Source organism: Thalassophryne amazonica, chromosome 14 (genome assembly GCF_902500255.1).
Source record: "Thalassophryne amazonica chromosome 14, fThaAma1.1, whole genome shotgun sequence".
Classification (NCBI taxonomy): domain Eukaryota; kingdom Metazoa; phylum Chordata; class Actinopteri; order Batrachoidiformes; family Batrachoididae; genus Thalassophryne; species Thalassophryne amazonica.
This window is the reverse complement of record NC_047116.1, coordinates 29,669,903-29,682,441: the sequence shown is the minus strand read 5'-3', so window position 1 is coordinate 29,682,441 and position 12,539 is coordinate 29,669,903. Positions and strand designations below refer to the sequence as shown.

The 12,539-nt window shown below is 41.5% G+C and overlaps 1 protein-coding gene across 1 annotated transcript in view; it reads left to right on the top strand.

The window, feature by feature from the left end:
* myo3b (myosin IIIB) overlaps positions 1-12,539 on the top strand; it is a 184,790-nt gene that overhangs the window by 117,404 nt on the left and 54,847 nt on the right. Inside the window, 4 exon segments of the mRNA XM_034186754.1 lie at positions 3,916-4,027; positions 4,198-4,360; positions 4,738-4,818; positions 10,549-10,645. Coding sequence (XP_034042645.1) covers positions 3,916-4,027; positions 4,198-4,360; positions 4,738-4,818; positions 10,549-10,645 — 453 coding nt within the window.

The following is a 12,539-nucleotide window of genomic DNA, read 5'->3' as shown; positions in this document are numbered from 1 at the left end:
GAATAAATCAATATGTTGATCAATTATTATATCATTTACTAACAGGGACTTAGAAGAGAGAGACCTAATGTTTAATAGACCACATTTAACTGTTTTAGTCTGTGGTGCAGTTGAAGGTGCTATATTATTTTTTCTTATTGAATTTTTATGCTTAAATAGATTTTTGCTGGTTATTGGTGGTCTGGGAGCAGGCACCGTCTCTACGGGGATGGGGTAATGAGGGGATGGCAGGGGGAGAGAAGCTGCAGAGAGGTGTGTAAGACTACAACTCTGCTTCCTGGTCCCAACCCTGGATAGTCACGGTTTGGAGGATTTAAGAAAATTGGCCAGATTTCTAGAAATGAGAGCTGCTCCATCCAAAGTGGGATGGATGCCGTCTCTCCTAACAAGACCAGGTTTTGCCCAGAAGCTTTGCCAATTATCTATGAAGCCCACCTCATTTTTTGGACACCACTCAGACAGCCAGCAATTCAGGGAGAACATGCGGCTAAACATGTCACTCCCGGTCCGATTGGGGAGGGGCCCAGAGAAAACTACAGAGTCTGACATTGTTTTTGCAAAGTTACACACCGATTCAATGTTAATTTTAGTGACCTCCGATTGGCGTAACCGAGTGTCATTACTGCCGACGTGAATTACAATCTTACCAAATTTACGCTTAGCCTTAGCCAGCAGTTTCAAATTTCCTTCAATGTCGCCTGCTCTGGCCCCCGGAAGACAATTGACTATGGTTGCTGGTGTCGCTATCTTCACATTTCTCAAAACAGAGTCGCCAATAACCAGAGTTTGATCCTAGGCGGGTGTGTCGCCGAGTGGAGAAAAATAGTTAGAAATGTGAACAGGTTGGCGGTGTACACGGGGCTTCTGTTTAGGGCTACGCTTCTTCCTCACAGTCACCCAGTCGGCCTGCTTTCCCGGCTGCTCGGGATCTGCTGGAAGGGAACTAACGGTGGCTAAGCTACCTTGGTCCGCACCGACTACAGGGGCCTGGCTAGCTGTAGAATTTTCCACGGTGCGGAGCCGAGTCTCCAATTCGCCCAGCCTGACCTCCAAAGCTACGAATAAGCTACACTTATTACAAGTACCATTACTGCTAAAGGAGGCCGAGGAATAACTAAACATTTTACACCCAGAGCAGAAAAGTGCAGGAGAGACAGGAGAAGCCGCCATGCTAAACCGGCTAAGAGCTAGTAGCTGCGCTAAGCTAGCGGATTCCTAAAAACACACAAAGTGAATAATGTGTACGTGGTGTGTCCATAAAGTAACGGTCCTTCTTATTATTTTTTTTTAAACTATATGGATTTCATTCATATGTTTTTACGTCAGACATGCTTGAACCCTCGTGCGCATGCGTGAGTTTTTCCACGCCTGTCGGTGACGTCATTCGCCTGTGAGCACGCCTTGTGGAAGGAGTGGTCCCGCCCCCTCATCAGATTTTCATTGTCTGGAAATGGCGGAATGAAAAGGACTTTTTTTCCATCAGAATTTTTTCAGAAGCTGTTAGAGAGTGGCACCTGGAAACCATTCGAAAAAGTTATCTGGCTTTTGGTGAAAATGTTACGGGTTTCACAGAGAATAAGGACTTTAACTACAGCTTTAAGGACCCCTTTAAGGACGGTCGGTGCGCTGCGCTCCGAGCTGCGATGTCACGGCACAAACCACTGGATCATTTCTAAGCTGATGGCTCTGTGGATACGAGACCGTCATGTGCTCTTTCTCTGGTTATCACAAGAGCTGGACATCAGCCATTTTCTGGCAGATTTCACTTTTAACAAGAGATTTTGTCAGGGAAAGCCGTGCGGAGGCTTCGCGCGTCACGACCGATTCGCTGATGAAGTGAGACAAAGGAACACCTCTGTTTTGGAGTGTTAGAGGACAAGTTTGGACATGTCCAGCTCTCCACAAGTTCTCTTATACTCACTCGACTGGTAAGCACTGAAAGCCGAGATAGGCATGTCTCGAATGATGTCACCAACAGGCGTGGAAAAACTCACGCATGCGCACAAGGGTTCAAGCATGTCTGACGTAAAAACATATGAATGAAATCCATATAGTTTTTAAAAAAAATAAAAAGGACCGTTACTTTATGGACACACCACGTAAATAATTTAGAGGTGATTCAGCAGAGGGAGTGCTTTAGTTAAGGCACGTGAAGATTACACTGTGAAACAAATCGTTATCTAGATCAAGCTATCTGCGCGGATTAAACAGCTAACAGATACAGCAAAACACCGCTGTGCTCCGGAACAGGAAGTGATACAATACCGCAGTGAGAGCCAACCACCAGTAGAGGGTGGAGTAGAGGGCAGATATATATATATATAAAGTAATATATATAAAGTTATATATATATATATAAAGTAATGTTTATAAGTAAAGTGTAAATACTGTATGTATTGAAAAATAATTACTAAACTACACGTTAGTGCAGCTGTCAAGGTTTGTAGGTGGTAGCGACGGGATAAGCTATTGCTCTGGGGGCTCTACTTCAGTGGTGTCATTCGAAAAAGGGCCAAAAAGGTGCAGGTTTTCTTTGCAGCCACTGACTCCAGCAGGTGATTTCACTGACAAACTCATCCCGTCTGCTCAAAGAGATCAGTTTGAGCAGACTAAGCACACAAGAAATATGTTTTCATATCTCAAAGACATGATGTGATTGGCAAAAACTAACACCAGATTCGGATTCACCTTAGTATTTCTTCTGTTTTTCTTGTTGATTAATGCTGGCAAATTATACAGTATTTTTTTGTCTTTCTGATGCCTGATTCTGTTTTTTTTCTCTGTTTAAGGTGCAGCTCCATCCAGAGATGGGAGTTGTATTTGTGTTGGTGACCCTACTGTCCTGTGCACCAACAGCAATTTTTGTATATTCACCCGTAAATTGTTCTGTGAATTGTTTATGTAATTTATGTTTGTAGCATGGCCCAAGCAGAGGGTCACCCCTTTGAGTCTGGTCTGCTTGAGGTTTCTTCCTCAGAGGGAGTTTTTCCTTACCACTGTTGCTCTGGGGGTTGGTAAGGTTAGACCATACCTGTGTGAAGCGCCTTGAGGCAACTCTGTTGTGATTTGGCGCTATATAAAGGAAATAAATTGAAATTTAATTGAAATTCAGTGCCCCCAAATATCCCAAATTATATTCAAAAACTCCATGCAAGAAAAATCATGTTGACCAGTGTAATCACACGATCAGTGATTACTTGACGTCATGCTTAAAGCTTCACTGCAGAACAGTAAAGTCTATTGATCAAATAGTCGGTCCAACTTCTAGTAAGTATGCTGTAAAAGTGCATTTGGGCTGACGTCCCTCAAAGGCTCCAGTGCTCCAGCTCTCTCTCAGTGTATAATGGAATAAGTATCAGCAATCTGCAAATGGCCCTCAACAAGACTGTAGAGATAATATTTGGATGGACATCAGAAACAACAGATGATTCAAAACAACACGAACAATGATTTTGGCAGATGAGTTTGGAAAATTTAACACTCTAGTTTTTGCTGTGCTTCCAGGTATCGTCTTTCATTCATCTTTTTAAGGATCACAGCGGCAGCTGGGATCTATCCCAGCATGCACTGAGCGGAGATGGGATCCAATCTAGATACAAACATAAATTTCCCAAATACTCTGGATTATAGTTCCTTATATATAGTACTTTTAACATGGTTGTCCATTCGGCTACTCCCATTTTTTGTTCGGGGTCGCCACAGAGGATACAACCAGATCCGCATTGATATTTGGCACAGCTTTTACGCCAGATGCCCTTCCTGACGCAACTCCGGTGTTACCTGGAGAAACACACACAGCCGCTGGTGTTCCAAAGAGGTCTCCCATCCAAGTACTAACCAGGTCCCACGCCGCTTAGCTTCTGAGAACTGATGGGATCAGGCTTACACAGACCAGATTTTCCTCCCTTCTTCTAGATATTACTACCTTGCATTTCGGGCGCACCAAATGCCTGAGACGAGTAAAGCGAATGCTGTTGCAATACTGGAGCGAGCCACACTAGACAACTGGGTGCTTGGGAAGACAAAGGTAAAGTGAATACGTATTTTACTCAAAGAACAAGGTCACTTTTTTTTTATAACCTTAGCCGTGATAAGGCTTGAATGTTTTGCGTTAAAAATCCAGCACATGAAACAAAATCTGTGTAATACGTGTTTGCTTGAACCTGAGCACTAACTTAGGCTGAACACATCCACCAGGTGTTTCTGAAGTACTACCATGTGGAGCAGCTGAACCTGCTGCTGAGGGAGGTGATCGCACGGGTGGTGCTGATGCAGGCTTACACTAAAGGTTGGCTCGGGGCGCGGCGTTACCGAAAAGTGAAGGAGAAGAGACATCGCGGGGCCACCATCATTCAGTCAGGTACGCTGGTATAACTGAGATCAGTTTGACTTAAAGTAAAAAAAGACACCGTTCTCTGATGCATTATCTTCATGATGAAACGGATATAGATTTGACCTGTCGTGTTGACCTCTGTTATGTGTCAGTGAGTTGCCGTAAGAGAGATGAGTTTGATACCCACGGGTTGACCTGTGAGGGTTAGAAGTGATGCTTCAGAGACAATAAGACCTCAGAGAGTTCAAAGGGATCCGTCCCTCTGCCACCTGGTTTAGCCGTGTTTTGAAGTGGGATCTTTTGGAGTCTATTTTGTTTCACAGACGTAGGTCAGCAGTGGAGATTTTTCTCTCTTGCACATGCTGTACTATATACACATGCATGCTCGCCTTCTCTTTTTCCAGCCTGGAGGGGTTATGTTGCTCGGCAACACCTGAAGCAAATACAAAAGGAGAGAGACGCCGCCGCCGTCCGCATACAGTCAGGTGAATAGTTATATTGTTTAACCTATTACTTCACCTCCCTATATAAGACAAATCTCATCCAAATCATACTAAGGTGGTTGCCAAAGTGGGGGATTGTGGGGGTGTGTTGGGGGGGGGGGGGGTGCGCTGGCATGGCAAATGAATGAGGCGTGATTTGTTGCTGTAGGTTTTTAAGTAAGCTTTGCCTGCATTTCTTTAATGATACACTAATCAACCAGGACTGTTAAAATATTTATTTCTATTTCAAATTATTTTTATTAAATTATTATTTTGTTAAATTATTATTAGAATGTATTTTAAAATATTATTAACTCCAAATATCTTCATTATAATGGTGTGTGGGAAAGTGCTCTTCCTCCAAACAAATGTCATGATGTATTGGCATGCACGTGCTCGAGCCACGAATGTGTAGTGCATTGCGTGCACAGGACAGTGGGGGAGTGGGGGTGGGGGAGGGGGGGCATCATACCCTGGTACAGTCCAGTGCAGCTTTCATGCCTTAGAGGCCAGCAGCACATCTTGCTGTTAAATTGTAGGGGACACCAAAAAAATGTGCACAAATAACCACTAAAAATGAAATGTTTGATATTTTTAAAATCCTCAACAATAAAAGTCAGACAAGTGCCCGGGTGAAGGATAACAAAAGCTGTCTGAAGTCTGCGCTCTATTTCAGCCCTCAGCCGCGGCCATATTGTTGCTATGTCATCGAGAGAACGGAAAATGGTGATTCAAGCCCATATCAATTGTAAACGTGGCAGAGTTCGAGCTGTTTTCAGACCTTTTTTTTTTTCAAGTGTGGATTTTTTTTAAGTCCAGTCTGAAGGTGTTTCTGAAGAAGCTGTGGGGACACAGCCTTATCGTTTTGAGCCTTATTTAGATGAAAATGCGGGAGACTAAATCTTGGAGTAAGACCTTCAGTCTGACAACAGTGATGATATTGGCAGAGTTCAGGACACAGAATGGTGATTCTACAAAAATAAATAAATAATGCATGCGATTTCGGCATGCGGGTGAAGGTGATAAACTTTTTTTTTGCAAGCTCTTTGGTCGTAATCAACTGATAAACTGACAAACTGATTGTTTTACTTTCTGTGACATCAGAAAAAAGTGAAAGGTGGATTTTTTTTTATCTGTTTTTTCCTTAGAAACAGGTGCATACATTTCAAATCTGAAAAATGACACAAGGGACTGAAAATATCAGCTATTTTTAAAATAAATATTATTTCCTTCTTGAATACAGTTAGTGAACTGTACATTAGTAGCATAACTCATTATTACTAAATATTAAAACCATTCACACAAGGAGTAAATAATATAGTCTTATCTGTCCGTTTCAGTGAGATCATGTTCAGTCTGATGAAAACTTATCCACCTTTACAAAATGACGTCTGAATTTAATTCCTTGTCCTGGCTGAAGAAAAGTTCATTTGTCACACTGGCAGTTTGGTGCCCAGTTACAGCACTGGCACAGGTGTAATCCGTTAATTTCGTCTGATCGATCAAGTCTCTGCTGTGAACGGATCCTCCTACTGTTCCGCCACTGGGCCGCTTTGCGCCACAAGTTGAAATACTCGCAGCCCCTCATCTGCTCATAACGTCTCAGTCTGCACGCGATGAAATTATTCCATGATCCACAAAACAATAAATTAAAATAAAATTATGTAAAAACACTCAGTTTTGCCTCCTTGTCGAATAGAGAAGCTGCAGACACCATGCGTGCGCACTTGTCAATATAAGTGTTCTACCTGCCAATCAAAAGGATTCTGCCGGCGAGAATTAACCGTTCTGGAACCTATAACACCGTGCAGCACCGATCCGAACCACTCGGTGAAAACGGGGCTGTCAGTAGCCATAAATCCATAAATTAATGGGACTATTAAGATAATGGTTCTCGGGCTGGTGTCACTTCCTCCTTCTTCTCCAAGTTCTTGGTTTTTAGTGACGCCGCAGTTCATAATCAAAATATTTATCTCTTCAGTAATTGCGCACCAGGAAAGGATAAATTTCAAGCTGTTGCTTAATTTTAGTCTTAAATACTCAAAAAAAAACAAAACTACACTTTAAATTTGTCAGAACAGCTGATTTTCTATTTGCTTCAATTAAAAATATTTTAATGAAAATTACAATAAATAAATAAATAAAATCCTGTTTTAACCTTTGACTCCAATAAAATCACCCCCAATGCATTTCGGTAACAATTTGAGGCCATTTTTCTATCCATCTTTTTTCCTCTGAATATCACTGGCAACATCTGTTTTGACCTTTGAGCCCTGTGAAATGGACTCTCCCTGCATTTTTTTGAGTAAAAAAATTTTTTTTCAGCAAAACTCTTCTTTTTAAAAATATATTTAAATATAAATCTTTTTCAACATGTGGTAATGTCATGCAAAAGGGAAATGTTATTGTATGTTGAGAATAATGTGACAGGCAGCATTGTGATGGAAGCGGTTTGTACATTTGCTTCTCAACAAGGACGTTCCCGGATCGAGGCGGCCTGCATTGTGGTCATGATCGTGTCCCATTCTCCTTCTCCAGCTTCATCTGGAGATACAGTAGTGTTAAGAATAATAGCAGTGCCATGTGACTAAAAGGATTAATCCAGGTTTTGAGTATATTTCTTATTGTTACATGGGAAACAAGGTACCAGTAGATTCAGTAGATTCTCACAAATCCAACAAGACCAAGCATTCATGATATACACACTCTTAAGGCTATGAAATTGGGCTATTAGTACAAAAAAGTAGAAAAGGGGGTGTTCACAATAACAGTAGTGTGGCATTCAGTCATTGAGTTCGTCAATTTTGTGGAACAAACGGGTGTGAATCAGTTGTCCCCATTTAAGGATGAAGCCAGCACCTGTTGAACATGCTTTTCTCTTTGAAAGCCTGAGGAAAATGGGACATTCAAGACATTGGTCAGACGAACAGCGTAGTTTGATTAAAAAGTTGATTGGAGAGGGTAAAACTTATATGCAGGTGCAAAAAATTATAGGCTGTTCATCTACAATGATCTCCAATGCTTTAAAATGGACAAAAAAACCAGAGACGCGTGGAAGAAAATGGAAAACAACCATCAAAATGGATAGAAGAATAACCAGAATGGCAAAGGCTCACCCACTGATCAGCTCCAGGATGATCAAAGACAGTCTGGAGTTACCTGTAAGTGCTGTGACAGTTAGAAGACGCCTGTGTGAAGCTAATTTATTTGCAAGAACCCACCCGCAAAGTCCCTCTGTTAAATAAAAGACATGTGCAGAAGAGGTTACAATTTGCCAAAGAACACATCAACTAGCCTAAAGAGAAATGGAGGAATATTTTGTGAAGTGATGGGAGTAAAATTGGTTTTTTTGGGGGGGGGTCCAAGGGCCACAGACAGTTTGTGAGACGACCCCCAAACTCTGAATTCAAGCCACAGTTCACAGTGAAGACAGTGAAGCATGGTGGTGCAAGCATCATGATATGGGCATGTTTCTCCTACTATGGTGTTGGGCCTATATATCGCATACCAGGTATCATAGATCAGTTTGGATATGTCAGAATACTTGAAGAGGTCATGTTGCCTTATGCTGAAGAGGACATGCCCTTGAAATGGGTGTTTCAACAAGACAATGAACCCAAGCACACTAGTAAACGAGCAAAATCTTGGTTCCAAACCAACAAAATTAATGCCTCGCAGACGTGAAGAAATCATGAAAAACTGTGGTTATACAACTAAATACTAGTTTAGTGATTCACAGGATTGCTAAAAAAGCAGTTTGAACGTAATAGTTTTGAGTTTGTAGTGTCAACAGCAGATGCTACTATTATTGTGAACACTCCCTTTTGTACTTTTTTTTTACTAATAGCCCAATTTCATAGCCTTAAGAGTGTGCATATCATTTATGCTTGGTCTTGTTGGATTTGGGAGAATCTACTGAATCTACTGGTACCTTGTTTCCCATGTAACAATAAGAAATATACTCAAAACCTGGATTAATCTTTTTAGACACATAGTACTACTATTATTCTGAACACTACTGTACATAAGCAGATACACACTGGAGTTGCTTTGGCAAATGAAATGTTTGCCTAGTTTGCTTTTAAAGTTCCTCCTAAGCTCATCTGTAAAGCTCAGTAATTCTGATTTTCTCTTATATCTGGTGGCAGTTCATGCCACTTTTTTTATACTTTTTGAAAAGGAAAAAATACATAACGTCTTTGTGAGACACATTTTTTATCTGAACAAGTCGCCCACGAAACAGCGATAATTAATTAATAATGCATAAAGAAAAGCTTTTGAAAGTTTGGGCAGCATTTGGTCCCCATGTTTCAGAAGAACAGTGCAGACTGAGATCCTTTTTTTCTTCTTCTTCTTCTTCCTTTCATCTCTTTCCCAGTAAAAGCAAGACAGCGGCTTATCCCTTCTGTTTCCTCACAACTTCCTCTCTCAAATTCCTGGCCTATTACACAGCTCTCAAATACCAGAAACAAGATGCCTTTTTATACTGTCAACCTTTTCATCTGAAATGTAAATTAATTCTTACTCAGTGTGCCTTGACAAAGATCAAAGTGGGCACATTAACCTTCCCGGGTCACCCCCTCCTCCTCTGAGACTCTCACAGGAGGACAAGGGAGGGTGCCAAAAAGGGCAGGAGAGAGGAGGGCAGGGGGAGGAGATCTGGCATTGTTTCCTCCCGGTTCTTCTAAGGGCGGCCCTCATCTGGCACACGGAGCAGCGCAGTCGTCTGCACACCTTGTGTAAATGTCTTCCATTAAAGCGCTTGTAAATAACGCTGTGGAATGGGCAAACAGCGTTTTGGTGTGAGCGAAGCCCCTCTGTCACTGCTGCCTTTATCTTTTCAGCAGTGTGTGTGTGTGTGTGTGTGTGTGGCCCCTGGGGTTCAGGGGAGGAACCTGGACCTGACATAAGTGGGGCCTCAGGCCCCTGGCGGAACACTCCAGCACATTCACATTGTGTGTTCTCTGCAGCTTATAGCCTTTGAGGTGGGCTGCATTTGCATTCTGAAAATAAACAGATGCCTTTCAAATGTATGAGCCTGGTGGCTTCTCAGATCTCAGCAGGGCCCGGGGGACATGCTCACCATCGATCAGATTAGACCATGCAAAATAAGACCATTGCTCAAGCATGCACTTGAGCTTTCCTTTCCTGTGTATATAATTTTTTTACAAGAAAAACACAAAGCCCGCTGATAGAGTGGCTCAGCATGTTCCATTTACCAAACCATCTGAGCGCAGTATGCGTCTATAATCACACAGCGTTCTCCTACCGGAACACACAAGTGTTCCACAGATTTTGTTCCTAACAGCAATCGCAGTATTTAGTCTAACCTTCTAAAATCATTGCAAATTGTGGCTAAATGTGGAATTAACCCCTTAACGCCTATTGTCACATATATGCTACAATATTTGACTCAAATATGCAACATACCAAATTGACCAGTATGCCTGTTGTCCCAAATTTGCAACATACCATTATTATTATAACATTATAACATAAAGTCATTACCAAAATACCAAAATTACTATTTATTTTTTGTGCAAAAGTGAAATTAATAATCTCAACATTATTTACCATCTACTTAAAGGCAAAAATACACACAAAACATTTTTTTAAATAAAATAAATAATATTTTTTATATAAATTCAGGCGTTAAGGGGTTAAGTTTGGTATCTTGGAAAAGTGTTTTTTTTTTCTTGTTTTACTTCTTATTTCTGACTTTGACTTGTGCAGCTTACAGAGGCCATCAGGTGCGTCGGAACCATGAGCCTGAGGATCACAGACGTCACTCTGAAGCTGGAGGAAAGACCACCGTGGATGAGCAATCTGAGTGAGTTTCAGCTCCTCTGTCGTTGTAGTTGTGTATTTCTGCACCCTCTTTGGATGACCCGCTTACTGCTCCCCAACCACCACTCCCCTAAAACCTGATGTGACGAAATCAACAAATGAAATCTGCCTATTGCATGCTTTGGTGCTTCCTTGGAACCATATCCCAGGAACCACTGATGGTCCTGTCTTAATTTTATTGTCAGTTTATTTCATTTAAATTCAATTAGGGCTTTATTGTCATTGTATACTAGATACAACGAAATTGCATGTCCCTTGTTGCTACAAAGAAGAACAAATGTAAAGAGTAAAAAGGCACTATACACAAATATTAATTCATAGTATACAGTAAAACCTCAGTATTTGTATGTATGTGCTTACTATTTTACATTCACCTGATGGATAATGTACACACAATGGATATTGCACACAGAGTTATATTTGCACAGTATTTAGTGCTATTATACAACCTACAGTTGTAAATCTAATGGAAGACCGGTGAAGTGTTACCATGAGAACTATCAAAAATAACCAAAAATAACAAAATTTGCCTATTACTCAGGTCTTAATAACCACTGAAGTTAGAGAGCAGATTTTTGTTTTTTGGCTTAAATTACTCAGATCTACCAAATTTCAGTTTGATCCAGTTGAAACCTTTTCATAAATACGTGGACAAGAGGACAAGTTTGGACATGCCTATCTCGGCTTTCAATGCTTACCAGTCCAGTAAGTATCAGAGAAATTGTGGAGAGCTAGACATGTCCAAACTTGTCCACTGACACGCCGAAACGGAGGTGTTCTTTGTCTCGCTCATCAAGCGAATCGGACGTGATGCGCGAAGCCTCCGCGCGGCGTTCCATGACAAAATCTCTGGTTAAAAGTGAAATCTGCCGGAAAATGGCTGATGTCCAGCTCTTGTGATTACCGGAGAAAGAGCGCACGACGTCTCGTATCCACAGAGCCATCCGTTTAGAAATGATACGGTGTTTTGTGCCGCGTTGTCGCAGCTCGGAGCGCGGTGCGCCAAGCGTCCTTAAAGGGGTCTTTAAAGCTTATTCTCTGTGAAGCCTGCAAAATTTTCACTGAAAGCCAGATAAATTTTTCGAATGGTTTCCAGGTGCCAGTTTCTAACAGCTTCTGAAAAAATCTGATGGAAAAAAAGTCCTTTTCATTCCGCCATTTCCAGACAATGAAATTCCGACGAGGAGGCGGGACCACTCCTTCCCAAGGAGTGCTCACAGGCGAATGACGTCACCGACAGGCGTGGAAAAACTCACGCATGCGCACAAGGGTTCAAACTTGCCTGACGTAAAAACATATGAATGAAATCCATATAGTTTAAAAAAAAAATAAAAAGGCCCGATACTTTACGGACAGCCCACGTATCATCAAAACACCTGTTCTTACCTTTGATGAAATGACTATTTGATATATTTCAAGTCAAGTGCATAATTCAGGCTATCGCCACAAATAAATACAAAATGATTAATTCTGTCTAATCAGAATATTTAATAAAATGTTCAAAGGTATTGTCGACATTTTGGTCCCATGGTATATTTTAGTTTTGAGGATACAAGTGAGTGGAGAAGGCCAAGGGGACGCCCACACTTCACCTGCATGGCAACCACCCAGGCAGACAGTTGGTCCCTCCCCATGTTTTGAAAGTAACCATATCTGCACCAGCCAGATGAAGCAAGAGTGTCCCCAGCATGTCGCCATGATGTCATGACCCCACGCAAAGCACAATACCAGCACATGCACCCAGACATGACGATACTTGCCCAAATGTATTAAGCAAGAACGACAAAAAAGTCTTTCATATATTTATTTATTTAATCCTTTATTTAGACAGGAAAATCTCTTGAGACTCAATGTCTCATTTACAAGAGAGACCACGA